The 20094-nt window shown below is 37.2% G+C and overlaps 1 protein-coding gene across 8 annotated transcripts in view; it reads right to left on the bottom strand.

The window, feature by feature from the left end:
• Positions 1-20094, bottom strand: part of ALS2 (alsin Rho guanine nucleotide exchange factor ALS2) — an 86573-nt gene that overhangs the window by 60086 nt on the left and 6393 nt on the right. For all 8 annotated transcript variants that reach the window (XR_014294825.1, XR_014294826.1, XM_082630021.1 and 5 more), the window contains exons 2-5: positions 9456-9535; positions 8053-8207; positions 4313-5250; positions 1064-1421 (exon numbers count right to left, since the gene is read on the bottom strand). Coding sequence is in view for 6 of the 8 variants with exons in the window: in XM_082630021.1 (XP_082486147.1) it covers positions 1064-1421; positions 4313-5250; positions 8053-8207; positions 9456-9475 (1471 nt within the window). In the remaining 2 variants the exon portion in view is untranslated. The remainder of the gene's footprint in view (positions 1-1063; positions 1422-4312; positions 5251-8052; positions 8208-9455; positions 9536-20094) is intronic.

Here is a 20094-nt window from a genome sequence, read left to right as displayed (position 1 = left end):
GCTCAGTGGCACAAGAGCAGTAAGTAGAACAAGGGTAGGGAATAGGGACATAGCAGAAAAGGTAAGTTTTAGTCTAGTCTAGTATTCCTAACTTCCTAACCACTGGTTTATACCATTTTGTGCAAAGCTCTAAACTATAGCCCATCGGTCAAATATAGTCCACCGCCTGTTTTTGTAAATAAAGATTTATTGGAATATAGCTCATTTATTTATGTATTGTCTATGACCGCTTTTAAGAAAAGTCAAGTAGTTGTAACAGAGACTGTATGGCCTACAAATCACAAAATATTTCTCTTTAGCTCTTTACAGAGAAAGTTTGCCAGGAACTCCCTGGCGGTTCAGTAGTTAGGACTCTGCACTTTCACTGCCAAGGGCGCAGGTTCAATCGCTGGTCGGGGCCCCAAAAAAAAAAAAAGAGAAACTTTGCCAACCCCTGGTTGATCTAATCCAATACTTCTTGAACTTTAATGTGCATGTTAATCACCTTGGGATCTTGTTATAATGTATATTCTGATTCATTAAGTTTGGTATGCAGCCTGAAATCCCGCACTTCTAACAAACTCCCTGTTGCTGGTCTGCAGGCCACCTTGAGGAGCAAAAGTCTAGATGACTGAGACTCCTGAACTGAGTGAGAATGCAGAAGCAACAACTGTGCAATATTCTCAAGATGCTAAGAAGCTGATTGCTAAGGGTTTCAGAAAATGAAGCTTTCTCTTACTGAAGCTTAAGATCATCTTCACTTTCAGGGCATAAGTACATTAACTCCTCAGGATCACATCTGCAACTTCATTGATCTGGAGTCCAGGCCCACCCAGGAAATAAGGAGGCTACTGCTACATTCCAGAACAATCAAATAAGACTCAAAACAAGGTTCATCAGCAGAAGCAGGTATTATGAAAAAGTGAGGGTCTAAAGTAGAGAAACATGTAGCTTTTAAAAAGCTATTTATAAATTTTGACATCTGAATATGTTAGGAAAGCGAATTTATTATAAATAGCATGTGATGTCAGGAGCATCCTGGATTCACCAAAAGTCAACTCACAAAAGCTGGTTATTTCCTTACCTTGTGACAACAACCCAGGGAGAGAGAGTCTTCGGCTGCCTCCCTCTGATTCTTCTTCTCTGATATCCACAAGACTTGAACTCTTCTTTCCTTGCATTGACTCCTGTTTAACCTGTTCTTCTCTGCTATCTTTCAGACCTTCTGGGCCTATGGGACTACTGCCTGCCTGAGCTCCAGGTTCACAAGGGGCTGTACTATAAAGGTTCATAACTTTCTTAAGAGACAAGGTCCCAGCTTCATATGTAGCAGCCACTCTCACACCAACAGCAGATGCACAAGAGACCACTAGGCTGTTCAGGGCTGAAGTGCTTGTGGTTGCTGGGCTGTGAAGATTAGGAATCGCTTCTGCTACAAGAGGCTAAAATATACACACGTAAAAAAGTATATAAAAATACAATCCCGTATACAACAAGCGATCAATAAAAAGAAAGTGTAACATCTATCACTATTTGCAAATACAAGAATCTAAAACAATAAGAGGTCTCTTCATCTCCAACCTAAAGGTATCCCTTCTTGATCACAGATTTAACACATAGATGGAAATGAGTGCTTAAAATACAGTTCCTTATCAAAAGTACTTTCTTTTGTTTGAGTGGTGTTTTATCATGGTATTTAAAAATAGGTCCCAGCTGCTTTTATAAAATAAACACAGTAGAAGGGAGAGGGAAGGGAAGGTATGGAAAACATCACCTTCAATAGGAGGTAATAGCCCTGGATAGGAGGTTGGAAAAATGCAAGTTTTATTATTGATCACTACTAGGAAAAATTACACAGATTTTTACTAAGAAATAATGAGAAAAAATTACATTTTAAGAAGAAAAGGCTCTTCCTAAAATGTTTTATGAACACAAATGTATATATGGCATACACAGGCAGAAAAATTAGTTATATCTCTAAACTATCCGCCCCCAAACTATGTTCTGAAATTTCTGTCCTTCTACTGTTTCATCAAGAGTTATTTTCCATGACCCAGGGGCAAGGTAAACTGAAAGATTACCTTTGCTCTCACTACCATCCAGCAATGTGGTAGGTTAATCATTAAACATTTGGATCCAAGGTTCTTAGCGTTATTCACAGCTGTATTAGAAAGCCAACTAAAGTTTTCTGGTATCTAGTGAAAAATCAGTTAACACTTACTCTGAGCTGTCAAGCACCACTGTTTACTAAAAAAGAAAGTCACTAGATATACCTACTAACACATGAAAAGGCTTTTGGCTCATGAGCATAGGTCACAATGAAAATTTTGTTTCCTATGCTACCCAAAGATCCCAAGGGGTGGGAGGGTGTGTGTGTGTGTATCTTAATTTGTCCTGAATTGCAAACCAAACCAAAAATATTTTTTAACACTGGCTTCTGATTTTTCTTAAAGGAAATAATTCCTGTTCCCTGCACAGTGCCTGGCATGTAGTAGGCACTCAATACATTTTGTTCAATTAAATACTAAATTCAACAAAATGTGAGTCTTTAATTAAAATAGCCAACAAAATAAACAAATATACCATATAAAAAAAGATAAATACAAAGCCTATTACTTCCTTGGTGACACAGTTCTCATGATAACTTGTTCAGAAAAACTGGTGTCACTATTTCCAACATCTATTTACAAAAGCTCATAACAGAAGCAGTGATGGTATTTAGGGGTGACTAATTTAGGGAGTTCTTACTGGAGGAAAGTCAAAAAAACTCTACCTTATATAAACTTTAAGCTATTGTTCTAACTGGCTCCTCTACTTAATTATATTTAACAATTCATAAAATAAGTAAATAAATAAAACAAAAACACATGCCCAGCAATTTTGATGGAAGACATAATTTCAGGAGTTCCAATCAACCAATAGCAAAATGCAATAATGAAATATATGCTTCATTGCCAAATACTTTGGTTTATTTCACAAACGTGAGATATTCTTTCAATTACATCTGGCCAGAAGAAAAAAACTTGTCCTAGCCACATAAATTCCTAATGGTTAGCTGTATGATTGAGACACTATTTACAAAGATGGAATTACACTTAGTTAAACACACACTGCCAAAACTAGCATAGGTAACCAAAACTTTAAATGTTTAACCAAACAGGTCCAAAGGAAAGTGCAATTTCAATGATGATAATCTATTATTCAAATAAACAGTATACAATAGACTTTTAACTACAACTTTAATAAATCAGAGAAATGACTTTTGGAAAGTCAAAATCTAGCTTTTTTATAAGCATGTACAAGTCCTGTTCAATTATTACTTTTGCTTTGTTTAGATTTTTCTTTCTCCAAACAGCTTCTTAATAAAAAATTTTAAAAAAAATCAAACATCTACAAGGTTCGGTGAGTAGACTGTGAAATAAAAACTGTTTCTAAAAACACCTCTAAGCAACGTTCCCATTCTGAACCAGTAAACAACAGTGATGAAGAATCCAGAGGCTATGTGGTTTCAAAAACCTGAAAGCAACGCCACAAGGCAGCTCTTTTATGATTATTTTTTTTTTTTTGAGTCTTAACCACTGGACCACCAAGGAAGTCCCTAGGATTATATGTTTTTGTTTAGATTTGTTTTCTTAGAGTTTTGGGAAAGCAAAAGCAAAAGGCTTCCACTAAGAGTAAAAAAACAAGTAACCTTTAGAACAATTTAAGTAGGGAGACACAGCTTACTACATGCCCCTGGTAAATAGCTTTTCTCCACTTACTACAAGTTTTCAAAGTGAAAGTAGTTTAAACGAGATGAAGAGAATATAAAACCCTCCGCCCAGTGATGCCCAGTGAGGACCACTGGTATAACTGAAAAGAATTCAAACAATATGTAATGCCAGTCAGTTTCAAGTCTGCCTATAATCGAGGGATCCGCCACACAGCAACCTTCTCTGATAAAGAAGGAAAGGATTTTTCTCAATAGTATCTGAAGAGTGCTACAAATACAGATAAGAGAATTCTTTGTGAATATATAGTCATGTTAGATTAAACTCTTCAGGGGCCCACCTTAGCCATGGGGGAAAAAGTACTTGGGGAAAAAAAATGGGATTTCTCTACTTACAAAAGAATCCCAGAATAACATCTTTCAACATCATAAATAAAGGGCCAGAATCTGAACATGAAAAGTAATTTTGAATTAATCCAGGGTTTTCCTTATCTAGGCTTGCATGATAAGACAGATTAATAGTCAAACTCAAAAAATAAAAAATGGCACCAACACTTAGGTATTTTAAAGTTTCTCAAGAAAACTCATATGGTTCAACTTTATATTATAAAATTTAGCAGGTACCTGAGATGGCACTGGCTTTTCACCATTCTCTGAGTTCTCTCTTCCTGAATGATCTGACAGTTTCTGCACGTATTCATTTACTGCCTGAGTGTCAGGGTACGATGGTATACTTCTTGCAGAAGAAATTTCAGGTGTTCCCATGACATCTTGTGGGGAGGAAATGGTCTCAACACTTGTGGTCTGAACATTTCCAACATTCAGTTCAGTAGCAGCAGGCAGCTCATTTTGTACGAAGGTGTTCTCAAACACTTCTCCCTGGCCATCAAGGGTTTCAGTGGAGGGGCTGATGGCAGTGCTGGCCTGGTTTTCTGACTGGGATTCTGACAGTGTCACGCCTAATGGACAGCAATGGCTGTCTGATATAATCACATGGTCTTCTTTGTCAGTCATTGTAATTAACAGCTGGCTGCACTGGTTACATCTTTCTGGCACTGGCTTCAGATCCTGGGAAGGGAGGCACTGCACCAGGGCTAAGCTGTGGAACGCACCACAGGCAACTTGTAGCACTACTCGCCCAGCAAGATGTTCCACCTTTTGTGGCTTTGTCACTGGGAAGGTAGTGGTAATGAGACCCAACTGACAACCGGTACCCCATGCCCAAATCTCTCTGCTTAGGGACAACGCCAGAGTGTGCTCCTCGCCACATGCCAGCTGCAAGACCCTGACCGCTAACAAAGGACTGGTCTCGGAATCAGAAATGCTGACAGGGTTTGGTTCCGGAACATACTGCTGGTTAGCTACCGCACACTGGCCAGCAGAGTTCTCCCCCCACATGTACACTACGCCACTTTCTGTCACTGCTCCGCTATGGAAACTCCCTGTTGCCACAGTAATGACATACTGCCCAACCAGCACCTCTTCTAGAATGGGGCTACTCGGACAAATCTCTGCTGGTTCACTTCTCCAGGGGAGAGTCCCAAAGCTGTAGACCTCACCATCTGAAGGTTTAAAAAAAAAAAAAAGGGAGGGAGTTAGTGAATTAACTAGAAATTTTGTCAGCTAACTTTTAGTCCCCTCTAGGTTTAACAAAATAGATTTTTTTCTTTTTTTAATTTTCAAAAGCACAGTTGTAGAAATTTGGTTGAAGCAGATAGCATTCCACACTTATGAATCTTTTAACAAATAACATCTTTTAACATTCTGAAATATAGTGACAATTTCTACAAATTGCAGGAGACTACTTCAGATGAAGGGTATTGTTCCTCTCCTTCAGCCTTATCCTACAAACTCCTAGCATCGATCCGTTACTAATGGCTATCATTGCAGGCTATTACAGAAGCAGATTCCAAGAGTTCAAAGACAAAATAATGATCATGACATGATTAGATAAAATAAGCAGAAGATAAAACAGACACATTCGCTAATATCTACAACATTCACTACTACTGAATAAGTCAGAGCAGCAAAAAATTATGCCATGACATAAAAATATTAGAGATTCACTTTGGCCAAAACTATGAAATTAGCTTTATACCTCCAGGTTGGACTGAGAGCACCAATGTTAACATGCGTTGTGTAGCATACTATGTATAATTTTTAAATGTTATTTATAATATATATTGTGTACTAGATAGCCTTCCTGAGATGTCATTTGTTTAAAAAGCAAATCACAACAAAACAAAGAAAAAAACAAATGAAGCCATGACTAGCTGGCTTTAGAATTAAAAGGGAAGGCACCAGTGAGTTGGGTACATGAATGATGATAACCTATTTGTGTTCACGTGTGCTACCAAGTCATAGTTTTACTGCAGGTGTTGGGGAAATTTGGGGGTATGTGCAAATGATTTATGCTAGCTAAAAACCTCAAATGGAACAAAGACTTGGCCATGGGTTTTTAAAAATATTAAACAAAGCCCACCATCCTTTCTTTCCTATGTGACCAGAGGGTCACCCATTTTCTTTAAATTAATGAAAATAGGTACTATTTTTCCTCCACAAAGCAGCAATTGAGTTGCTGATAAAAAAAGGCATACTTTATCTTTGGCCTATTACACATAGCAGATACATTTATACACTCAAACTCACTACAACATCTATGTAAGGAAAAACACAATAGTGGCTAGAGGGAAGATCAGCTTTTATTAGGGAATTTCTAATTTGTATAGAGTACTGAGAAAATAAGCTCACTGGTTAAGATCTTTTAAACTTTTCTTCCCAAGTGATATAACACACTTGCAACAGTTCGCCAACACTTTCAATTGGTATTATATTCCATTAGAATAACAGTCTCTCCAGAGCAAATTGCAGAGAAGTGAATATTTAGACATCATTTTTTTAGCCTGGAATACCTCAAAAATAGTGAGTCAATGAGGTGCCCTCATTGAATTATGAGCTAATGGTTAAATTGAATAGAGACAAAGCTTGAAAATTTCTAGTATTCAATCAGAACCATTTCCTCACTTAGAAAAGAAAGTACCTGAGATCTTTGTGCCATTTCAAGCTACACATTTGTGTGAGCTGAGATTTTTTGTTACTTTGACACTTAAACCAGAACACTGCTTAAACATGAACATAGGTTATTTACCTTTTTTTTTTAAGTTTTCCCTCAGTTTTCCCAGGCTTTTAGGTTTGATTCTATATGTTTAAAGATATCATGCTCGTGAAGGATTCCTAAATATCTTACTGAGGGGCTAATAAAACGACAGTAACAGAATTCTACTTATATGAGAACTATAGATTTTGAAGCCCATAGGGAAGGTACTGGATATAGTTCACATTTGAAAAATAAGGCTTTCTCCAAATTCTGGCCTAATACAATAATAATAATAGTATTATGTATTATTATAATAAAAGTGACATAATAATAAAGAAATTAGAAAGAAATCCATGTTTGCCCCAAAAAACCACCATGGTCAGATTCATGCTTTGTTTCCTAGAATCTGTCTTCCCTTAGTTCCTACAAGGAAGATACCACAGCATTGTTAAATACTTAATAAATACTTACAGAGTAGAAATTTATAAATTAGTGAAGCTGATGGCAGTCCTGACCCAAATCAAATTTGCCATGACTGTCAGTAAAGTGCCATCAAAATTAAAGGCAGCTCTCTATATAGATTATAGCCTATGTTTCTGATACAGATTTGTAGATTTTATTATATGTTCTTATGAGCTGCTATTTATGCCTGAGAAAAACGGTACTGAGACAGTACAGCCAAGAGATTTAAAAAGCAAATTTTGAAATTAGACTTCTGGGTTCCCACCCTAACTCTGACCCTTTACATAGTCGTGTGTGCTTGGGAAAACAATTTAATCTCCCTGACCTTCAGCTTCCTCATCTGTGAAGTGGGGATAATAACAGCAGCTACCTCATAAGGTGGCTGTGAAGACGCAATGAGATAATACATATAAAGTGCGTAGTGCAGTGCCTGGCACATATAATTGTTTAATAAACATTAGCTATTATTAGCATTATTATTATGATACATTTAATGAACAAAGGTATAGTAAAAGGGTCTCTGAATACGTAATCTTTTAAAAAATCTAATTTTTCATGTACTTATCACTACAAGATTTTTAAACTGTAATTCTCCCTTTTATTCTAGTTATGGTACATCTTAAATATAAGAACTCATCTGATTTCTGATAAAGGGAGTAAGAACATATTTTGAAAACAAAAAAAGCATAAGCTCCAGCAAAGTTCACTCAGAATCCCTCGTACCCAGTAACTCTCAGCTGCTCCTATACGCTCCGACACTGGTCAGAGTCTCAGTTAGTGTTGGCTAAGCCATTCTTTTCAATACCTTCAGTCAGAAGAACTCCATGTTTCACTCCAAGGGCCGCATGAAGAACAGTCTTTCCTCCCCAGCCTGGCAATCTCTCTGGTGTTACAGAACGGGAGCCTGCCTGCCACACATGGACCAGGCCTCTTTCTTTGGATCCTTCAGCTTCTGTTGAGCTACAAACATCAAGAAAAATAGCTTAAAAATAGCTTGTTCCTCCAGTTCAGAACTGTATCTTTTATCCTTCATACCGTCATGAGATTTATACCTTTTACCAGTACATGGGTGACTGAGTCAGATAGTTTAGCACCTATTTTATGCCGTGGTTATGACACAGGAGCAGAGGTAAAATTACTATTTATATAAATGATTTGAGGATAAACCCACAAATTACTTATCTCTATCTAAGAAGCAAACAAAACCTGGGCTACTTTTTGAAGTTTTCTGATTTAAAATTTCAAGATTCTTACTTCTCAGTACATTAACTCCTTGTTTAGATGTTAAAGTTATAACATGTCCCAAGTTGGAGTCTTATTTTAAATTTTCAGTTTTTAATTTGGTATTTAAAAAAAAAGTATTTGATGAGAAAGACAGAAGGAACAGAGATCCATATTTCCCTTTATACCAAGCTTAAGCTCTATAATTCTTATTTAATTTTTTAAGAACCAAATTTATAACGGGTACCAGTAAAATCCTTCATGCTTTACTCACGTTCTAGCCAAAGAATTCTATCCATCTGATAACCCTAGTTCAAAGAACATAAAACACACAGCTGTGTAACAATGACCGTATCCCAAATGCCTCCCTTTCCAAGAAAAGGCCACATTAACATACTCTGGGTTTCCCTTTATATAAAATTTTCCTTTGTGTCACCATAGATGGGGCATTTATTTTCATATTCTTTTTTCTAGAACACTGATGCCAATATTTTAATGAGGCACAGAAACTTTTTTTGATTTTCTTTATTTTATAATACCTAGGATTTTCTCTACTTTTGCTAAATAATATTCCTCTGAACTGTAATTAGGCATAACCATGTTTTTATGAAAGGAAAGCCACAAACCTAACCCTCCTTTCAAAATATCATTCATGGCGCCGAGTTCTCTAAGGATAGAATTACAATTAATAAGGCTACTTTTGAAAACCTGAAATTATGTGTGACAAAAAAAAATGGCTTCAAAAGCTTTAAAATGGTGAAGACATTTTGTGCCTTTTATAAGCGTAAGAAAGGAACTAGCAACAAAGTGTACCACTAACAAGCTTTATTGTAATTATCTTTCTCTCTTTACCAATCAACACAAATGTCACTATTCCTACTTAATAGCCATCAACAAGAAAATTAAACTGAAGAGAAGCTACACATAAGTGGAACTGTCTGTTGTGTTTTCCTAGAAGGGTAGGGGAAAAGGACAAAATGGTTTTACCTTTTCTTCTTTGAGTCCATCGGTCAGTGGCAGCACTCCATCACCAAATCATTCCCTCCTTGCAAAAGGTATATAAAACCCTAAACGGCAAAACACACGTAAGCATGAAGAGCAGTCAAAGAGCACTTTGCTATTTTATCTGTCAGATTTTAAAAAAAGAAGAAAAAAAGGCAGCTCTCCAACAAGTGCACATTCACTGGGCAATAAATACACAGCAAAACTATTTAAACTATTTCACATCCCGCCTGCCAAAGTCAAATCTCTAGACTGAGCCTGCCCACTGAGCTTATAAAAATGCCTGTTGATCGTCAAATGTAATGTCAAAGTGAGAAAAGACTACCCACAACCTAGCTGTTCTTTGTCAGGCAACAGATTTTTTTCATTTGTTTTTTATTATAAATAAGTTCAATCTGAAAACTCAATGTGTTAAGTATTCATTACACACAAATTAAGGCTACTTTTTAAAAGCTGCTGGGACATATGAACACTTAAATACCAATTAAGTAAACAAGAATTTCTTGGGGCTTCCCTGGTGGCACAGTGGTTAAGAATCTGCCTGCCAATGCAGGGGACACGGGTTCGAGCCCTGGTCCCGGAAGATCCCACACGCTGTGGAACAACTAAGCCCGTGCACCACAACTACTGAGCCTGCGCTCTAGAGCCCATGAGCCACAACTATTGAAGCCCACGTGCCTAGAGCCTGTGCTCTGCAACAAGAGATGCCACCGTAACGGGAAGCCTGTGCACCACAATGAAGAGGAATCCCCTCTCACTGCAACTAGAGAAAGCCCGCGTGCAGCAGCAAAGATCCAAGGCAGCCAAAAATAAATAAATAAAATAAATAAATTAAAATTAAAAAAAAAAGAATTTCTGCAATCTCTCCAGTAATGTATCAGATTCAAACAGTTTTAATTTCATTTTCCAGTAATGCACACACACAGAATTACATCATTAAAACAAAGTTTTCCATGTATTGGAACTAGCAGTGTTTTCCCCAAATCAACCTCAATTCAAAACCATAATCCAAAGGGCTGGAAGAAAGAAGTTTGAATTTAAAATATCTATTTTTAAATCTACCATTTAATAGAAGAGAGCTATATGAAAATAACAGTACAAATATCATGACCTATCATTTCAGAAACTCAATGTTTAATAAAGTAAGAGCTAGAAATACTGACAGGCAGAAAGAAACGCTCAATGCATTTCAACTAAGAAATTCACATTTTTAAGGGCACCAAAACTCATGAAAATAAGAGCAACGGGGTTTTAGATGTGTGAATGATAAAAATACTGGGGCCAAATTCATTATTTTTCTGCAAAAGGGTATGGCATCGTCACTGTGCTTTGAAAAGAGCCCACACCGGCAGGAGTGATGTAAGACCATCTGTTTACTCCAGGTTGCCTGTGAATTCTTACAGTTTCCCATCTGTATATCTGGAGGAAATAACTCTCTACCTAATGCTTATTTTAGAAAGATTTTGACTCATTCAAAGTTGGATGAAGGGTACATGTAAATGAAAGATATATCTGAACAGATTTAATAAATGCTATTCATTTAATAAATATGATTACTAAGTGGTACTATGCTTTGTGTGTCATAGTAATTAACTTTTAGTAAAATGTACAGTTCACAGCATACAGAAAAGTTCTGAGGCCAGGTCTAACCTATGCTCATCTATGAGAGATCAGGGAGTAACTGGTCCCTTGATAAAAGTTAAACAATGCCCGGGGGGAAACCAGAGAACTGCTCTGGGAGGGTGTGGGAGTGCACAAGCACACTTCATGCAACTGATTCACTGTTCGTAAACCAAATTGTGTCCTACTGCCTGTCAATCAAAACTGTTGAGAATCGGTAAAATGAATAAAGCAGATGAGCTTTCTTCTCTTTTGGTGTCATATTCTTGAATACAGTGTTTTCTTAAAGTGGATATACTCCTTATGCCACATGATTTCTAACCAACATTCAGTTTTTCAAATCCAAATGGAATTAAAACTCTACAAACAGTCTTGCAACTTTGTTACTTATTATATAATGTAGGAAGGATAATGATTCCCAAGATACCTATGTCCTAATGCCCAGAACCTGTGAATATGTTAGGCTACATGGCAAAGGGGAAATAAAACTGCTAATCAGCTTGTTTTAAGTTGGGGAGATTATCCTAGTTATCCAGATGGACTCAGCATAATCACAGAGTCCTTAAAAGTGGAAGAGACAACAAGCCTCTTAGATAGCCACATGCACCACAGGGCAGACAGCAGAAGCAAGAAGAACTACAATCCTGCAGCCTGTAGAACAGAAACCACATTCACAGAAAGACAGACAAAATGAAAAGGCAGAGGGCTATGTACCAGATGAAGGAACAAGATAAAACCCCAGAAAAACAACTAAATGACGTAGAGATAGGCAATCTTCCAGAAAAAGAATTCAGAATAATGATGGTGAAGATGATCCAGGACCCTGGAAAAAGAATGGAGGCAAGATCAAGAAGATGCAAGAAATGTTTAACAAAGACCTAGAAGAATTAAAGAACAAACATAGATGAACAATACAATAATTGAAATGAAAACTATGCTAGAAGGAATCAATAGCAGAATAACTGAGGCAGAAGAATGGATAAGTGACCTGGAAGACACAATTGTGGAATTCACGGCTGCGGAACAGAATAAAGAAAAAAGAATGAAAAGAAATGAAGACAGCCTAAGAGACCTCTGGGACAACATTAAACACATGAACATTTGCATTATAGGGGTCCCAGAAGGACAAGCGAAAGAGAAAAGACCAGAGAAAATATCTGAAGAGATTATAGTCGAAAACTTCCCTAACATGGGAAAGGAAATAGCCACCCAAGTCCAGGAAGCGCAGAGAGTCCCATACAGGAAAAACCCAGGAGAAACATGCCGAGACACATAGTAATCAAATTCGCAAAAATTAAAGACAAAGAAAAATTATTGAAAGCAGCAAGGGAAAAACGACAAATAACATGCAAGGGAACTCCCATTAGGTTAACAGCTGATTTCTCAGCAGTAACTCTACAAGCCAGAAGGAAGTGGCATGATACACTTAAAGTGATGAAAGGGAAGAAACTACTACCAAGATTACTCTACCCGGCAAGGATCTCATTCAGATTCAATGGAGAAATCAAAAGCTTTACAGACAAGCAAAAGCTAAGAGAATTCAGCACCACCAACCCTAGCTCTACAACAATGCTAAAGGAACTTTTCTAAGTGAGAAACACAAGAGAAGAAAAGGACCTACAAAAACAAACCCAGAGCAATTAAGAAAATGGTCATAGGAACATACATATCGATAATTACCTTAAACATGAATGGATTAAATGCTCCAGCCAAAAGACACAGGCTTGCTGAATGGATACAAAAACAAGACCCATATATATGCTGTCTACAAGAGACCCACTTCAGACCTAGGGACACATTCAGACTGAAAGTGAGGGCATGGAAGAAGATATTCCATGCAAATGCAAATCAAAAGAAAGCTGGAGTAGCAACACTCATATCAGATAAAATGGACTTTAAAATAAAGAATCTTACAAGAGACAAGGAAGGATACTACATAATGATAAGCGGAGCAATCCAAGAAGATATAACAATTATAAATATATATGCACCCAACATAGGAGCACCTCAATACATAAGGCAACTGCTAACAGCTATAAAACAGGAAATCGACAGTAACACAATAATAGTGGGGGACTTTAACACCTCACTTACACCAATGGACAGATCATCCAAAATGAAAATAAATAAGGAAACACAAGCTTTAAATGACACAATAGACCAGATAGATTTAATTGATATTTATAGGACATTCCATCCAAAAACAGCAGATTACACTTTCTTCTCAAGTGCGCACGGAACATTCTCCAGGATAGATCACATCTTGGGTCAAAAATCAAGCCTCAGTAAATTTAAGAAAATTGAAATCATAGCAAGGATCTTTTCCGACCACAATGCTATGAGATTAGAAATAAATTACAGGGGAAAAAAAGTAAAAAACACAAACATGGAGGCTAAACAATACATTACTAAATAACCAAGAGGTAACTGAAGAAATCAAAGAGGAAATCAGAACATACCTAGAGACAAATGACAATGAAAACACGACGATCCAAAACCTATGGGATGCAGCAAAAGCAGTTCCAAGAGGTAAGTTTACAGCTATACAAGCCTACCGCAAGAAACAAGAAAAATCTCAAATAAACAATCTAACCTTACACCTGAAGGAACCAGAGAAAGAAGAACAAACAAAACCCAAAGTTAGCAGAAGGAAAGAAATCATAAAGATCAGAGCAGAAATAAATGAAATAGAAACAAAGAAAACAATAGCAAAGATCAATAAAACAAAAAGCCGGTTCTTTGAGAAGATAAAAAAAATTGCTAAACCATTGGCCAGACTCATCAAGAAAAAGGAGAGGACTCAAATCAATAAAATTAGAAATGAAAAAAGAGAAGTTACAACAGACACCGCAGAAATACAAAGCATCCTAAGAGACTACTACAAGCAACTCTATGCCAATAAAATGGACAACCTGGAAGAAATGGACAAATTCTTAGAATGGTATAACCTTCCAAGACGAAACCACGAAGAAATAGAAACTATGAACAGACCAATCACAAGTAATGAAATTGAAACTGTGATTAAAAATCTTCCAACAAACAGAAGTCCAGGACCAGATGGCTTCACAGGTGAATTCTATCAAACATTTAGAGAAGAGCTAACACCCATCCTTCTCAAACTCCTCCAAAAAATTGTGGAGGAAGGAACACTCCCAAACTCATTGTATGAGGCCACCATCACCCTGATACCAAAAGCAGACAAAGATACTACAAAAACAGAAAATTACAGACCAATATCACTGATGAATATAGTTGCAAATCCTAAACAAAATACTAGCAAACAGAATCCAACAACACGTTAAAAGGATCATACACCATGATCAAGTGGGATTTATCCCAGGGATGCAAGGATTCTTCAATAAACACAAATCAATCAATGTGATACAGCATATTAAGAAACTCAAGAAGAAAAACCACATGATCATCTCAATAGATGCAGAAAAAACTTTTGACAAAATTCAACACCCATTTGTGATAAAAACTCTCCAGAAAGTGGGCATAGAGGGAACCTACCTCAACATAATAGAGGCCATATACGACAAACACACAGCAAAATATCATTCTCAATGGTGAAAAACTGAAAGCATTTCCCTAAGATCAGGAACAAGACAAGGATGTCCAATCTCGCCACTATTGTTCAACATAGTTTTGGAAGTCCTAGCTATGGCAATCAGAGAAGAGAAAGAAATAAAAGGATACAAATTGGAAAAGGAGAGGTAAAACTGTCACTGTTTGCAGATGACATGATACTGTACATAGAGAATCCTAAAAATGCCACCAGAAAACTACTAGAGCTAATCAATGAATTCGGTAAAGCTGCAGGATACAAAATTAATGCACAGAAATCTCTTGCATTCCTATACACTAATGTTGCAAAATCTGAAAGAGAAATTAAGTAAACACTCCCATTTACCATTGCAACAAAAGGAATAAAATATCTGAGAATAAACCTACCTAGGGAGACAAAAGACCTGTATGCAGAAAACTGTAAGACACTGATGAAAGAAATTAAAGATGATACCAACAGATGGAGAGATATACCATGTTCTTGGATTGGAAGAATCAATATTGTGAAAATGACTATACTACCCAAAGCAATCTACAGATTCAATGCAATCCCTATCAAATTACCAATGGCAATTTTTACGGAACTAGAACAAATCATCTCAAATTTGTATGGAGACACAAAAGACCCCGAATAGCCAAAGCAGTCTTGAGGGAAAAAAATGGAGCTGGAGGAATCAGACTCCCTGGCTTCAGACTACATTACAAAGCTACAGTCATCAAGACAATATGGTACTGGCACAAAAACAGAAACATAGATCAATGGAACAAGACAGAAAGCCCAGAGATAAACCCACGCACCTATGGTCAACTAATCTATGACAAAGGAGGCAAGGATATACAATGGAGAAAAGACAGCCTCTTCAGTAAGTGGTGCTGGGAAAACTGGACAGCTACATGTAAAAGAATGAAATAGAACACTCCCTAACACCATACACAAAAATAAACTCAAAATGGATTCGAGACCTAAATGTAAGACCAGACACTATAAAACTCTTAGAGGAAAGCATAGGAAGAACACTCTTTGACATAAATCACAACAAGGTCTTTTTTGATGCACCTCCTAGAATAATGGAAATAAAAACAAAAATAAACAAATGGGACCTAATGAAACTTCAAAGCTTTTGCACAGCAAAGGAAGCTACAACGAAGACGAAAAGACAACCCTCAGTATGGGAGAAAATATTTGCAAACGAATCAACAGAGGATTAATCTCCAAAATATATAAACAGCTCATGCAGCTCAATATTAAAAAAACAAACAACACAATCCAAAAATGGGCAGAAGACCTAAATAGCCATTTCTCCAAAGAAGACATACAGATGGCCAAGAAGCACATGAAAAGCTGCTCAACATCACCAATTATTAGAGAAATGCAAATCAAAACTACAATGAGGTATCACCTCACACCAGCTAGAATGGGCATCATCAGAAAATCTACAAACAACAAATGCTGGAGAGGGTGTGGAGAAAAGGGAACCCTCTTGCACTGTTGGTGGGAATGTAAATTGATACAGCCACTATGGAGAACAGTATGGAGGTTCCTTAGAAAACTAAAAATAGAATTAGCATACGACCCAGCAATCCCACTACTGGGCATATACCCAGAGAAAACCATAATTCAAAAAGACACATGCACCCAATGTTCATTGCAGCACTATTTACAACAGCCAGGACATGGAACCAAACTAAATGCCCATCGACAGACGAATGGATAAAGAAGATGTGGTACATATATACAATGGAATATTACTCAGCCATAAAAAGGAACGAAATTTGGTCACTTGTTGAGACATGGATGGATCTAGAGACTGTCATACAGAGTGAAGTTAAGTCAGAAAGAGAAAAACAAATATTGTATATTAAGGCACATATGTGGAACCTAGAAAAATGGTACAATTGAACTGGTTTGCAGGGCAGAAATAGAGACACAGATGTAGAGAAACAAACGTATGGACACCAAGGGGGGAAGTGTCGGGGCGGGGGGTGGTGATGGTGTGATGAATTGGGAGATTAGGACTGACATGTATACACTGATGTGTATAAAACTGATGACTAATAAGAACCTGCTGTATAAAATAAATAAATAAATAAATAAAGTGGAAGAGAGAGGCAGAGGAGAGCTTGAGAAAGAGAGGTGATGATAACAAGCCGTGTCAGAGAGCTGCTAAATTGCTGGCTTTGAAGATGGGAGGGGGCAGCCATAAGCCAAAGAATGTAGGTGGCCTCTAGAAGCTGGAAGAGGCAAGGAAACGAATTCCCTCCTAGAGCCTCCAGGTAAAAACGCAGCCCTGCTGACACCTTGATTTTAACCCAGCGAGACTTGTGTCCAACTTTTAACCTAAAGAACGCTAAGATAATAAATTTGTGTTATTTTAGGCGCTGAGTTTACAGCAATGCTACAACAAGCAACGGAAAGCTAGTACACTATTTCACACACATCTTTCTTTATCGATGTTTATAGGTCGAATTTTGTTTTAATGGTGTTTAATATACTTGACTTCTCCTAAGAAGACACGTGTGCCTGAAATTCAGATACAGCAATGAGAAAAAAGGAAATGACTGGTAAGGAAACATAACTGAAAAGGAATATTGCACCTAAATGTGGGAAGCTTATATTATAAGGTTTTACCTCACATACTTAAAATATGCAGCATGTACCGAATCCAGTTAATCTAACATTCTTTGTCAATTATGTATCCAAACAGAAAAAGCAAACCAAAAAATTTGTTTTCCTAGTATTTTTATAATCCCCTCTCTGAGAAATCTATAAGACTTGCCTCAACCATTCAAAAAGCATTTAAACTTGCTTACGTTCTTTCACTGCTAACAGTTTTAACTGCTACACAATTGCCTAATCACGGAGCTTCTTCTGGGGATATTTCTCCCCAGATGAGCTTTGGGGGTCAGGATCCCTGCACTCTGCTTCTTTTCTTCTGTTATAGTAACTTTCCCTCATAGCCTTTATTATATTAACTAGCTCTGATACAGAAGCTGTGTGATATTTACAGAGTCAGAAAATGTGGGGTCCTCTTTTACCTCACATGGCCTTTCCAGAGATCAATGGCATCTGTAAAAGGAGCAAACTAGACTACAGCATCCCCTCATTTTAAAGTATACCACTCTACACGTCAAATTATCTCCTTCACAGTGAAATGTAAAGTAATTAAACTCTCAGATGACCCTTTAAAACAAAAAGTTTGGTTCTTAATGAGTTGATTCCACTTTTAGATCCCGGTGGATACACACCCTCCTGCTACATTTAACAGAGAAATAAGCTATCTTGTACATGCAGAGAATATGGTTTTAATTCCATGATCTGGGAGTGCCCTAAAAAAAATATCTGGTCTAGATGTTCTAATTATTGCTAGAAAGAAAAGCTACTACTATGGGTCCATGATACCGTAACCAGAAATCTAAACTCCAAAAAACTCTGAAAACTAAAAGTTTTTTCATTTAAGTCTTTTGGTGGCAAAATCTAATCTGACCTGAACTCATCCAAGAGCAAAACCAACATGAACTAATGTGATGCTATTTAGTTTTTACCCCTTTAGTGTACATCTTCATATATTTTGTCATAGAAATATTAATATGATTGTAGGGTGGTACCAAAGGTCCCACGAGAAGTGTTATATAATATATGGTTTATGCACCTTATTCTAAAGATCAGAAAAACTCTGAATTCCAAAACATGCCTTGCCCCAAGGGTTTCAAGTAAGGGACTGGGAACCTGTATTCTAAAACAACTATCATTTTCGGTAGGGGTCCTCAACTTTTTAATGGCAATGATTTACATCACTTGTTTTTAAAGTTTTAAGTCCATTTTATAGTGAACATACTCACACAGAGTGCCCAAATTAATTCTGTAAGAAATATCCTCCCTGCAAATACTCACTTGGCTCATCTTAGTGGAGGAAGGAAGCCTGGGCTCTTTAATTTCATACAAGACTACCAATTTGGTGGAAAGACGTAAATAATGAGAGAGGTGCTCTGTCCTAGAACAACTAGGACTTAGTGATGTATTAGACATAAGTGGGGGGTAAAGGAGAAGGAGGTATCAAAAATGACCTCTAATTTTTCCCTTGAACAACTGTGTAGTGGTACCACTTACCGAAACGAGGAAGAGTGAGAGGGTAGGATTCTGAAGTGGAAGGTAAGATTCTCGTTAAGGCAAGATTTTTTTATAAGTTCAAGATGTCTGTGAGAAATCCAAGAATACATATCAAGTGAGCAGCTGAATATGTGAGTATGGAGTTCAGAAGAAAGGTCTCAACTATTGATATAAACTTGGGAAGGCATATGGATAATATCTGAAATCAAGGCAATGGATAGTATCACTGAAGTGTGTGTTAAGAGAAAAGGGAGGCACAGAATCAAGCTGTTAAGTTATCTGGATAGGATGAGCAACAAGCAAAGACTGAGGTGAGAAGTGGCCTGAGAGGTAGAACAAACAAGAGTCTGATGTGGGCACACAAAGCAAAGCAGAGAGTGTTTCCAGCAGGAATGACTGGTCAACACGGCTGGGGTCTCAGCTGGGGACTGAAAACCAGATTGCAGCAGGCTGACTATAAATGGCAGGTGAGGACATGAAAATAAAGTTGGTGGAAATGATTCTTTTAAAAAATAGTGAAGTGGCAAACAGAAATGGAGAAGTAGCTTGAGAGAAACATGAAGATCAAGGGTGTAATTTTGGGGGGTGGGGGAAGATGAGAGACAGCTGAACATGTTTGTAGGACAATGACATTGATCCTAGATGCAAGGGAGACAAGGACAGAGGGCAGAACCAAAATCCTGGACAAAAGTGGAAGAGGATAGCGTCCGGAACACGCATGCAGTGGGACTGGTCTTTCACAAGAGGAAGGGTCTACATTTTAAAAAGAAACAAAACAACAGGTACAGATACAGGCAGGATTATAGATTTTGTGGTGGGAGGATAAGAGTCCCACATGATGGCACCTGTAAGTGACCAGGACTTCACAGTATGTGTGCTATGTTTTCTAATCTCACACCTGGTTCCATTCATTCTGTCTCTTTATTTTATTTTGCCACATTTACACATTTCTGTAAACTGCCTTTTAGGAACGAGGCAGAATATAAATAGAAAATTTAAAAATGAAACAGAAATGTGTTAATGGACTATTATCCCAAATGCAAAAAGAAAATTAAATCATGTAGGATTCTATGTATTCACATCTAGTAAACTTTATTCTCTGGACAAAGTCCTTTTGCCTTAATAATTTAGTAAAAGTTAGTATATTAACTTTAATTAAATTTCAACAACTAAAACTACATGTAGTTTTCTTACCTACTATACTCAGGTATGGAACTAATATAAAACTTCCACAGAAGCCAAAAACATCTTATGCTCTATTACATCCCAGCTGCTTCACGTAGTCCTGACATGCAACAAGTACTCAATAAATACCTGTAGACAGACTAG

This window comes from Mesoplodon mirus, assembly GCF_964341445.2.
Source record: "Mesoplodon mirus genome assembly, chromosome: 8".
Lineage (NCBI taxonomy): Eukaryota > Metazoa > Chordata > Mammalia > Artiodactyla > Ziphiidae > Mesoplodon > Mesoplodon mirus.
The sequence above is the reverse complement of the archived record's forward strand: the minus strand, read 5'-3'. Positions and strand labels throughout refer to the sequence as shown.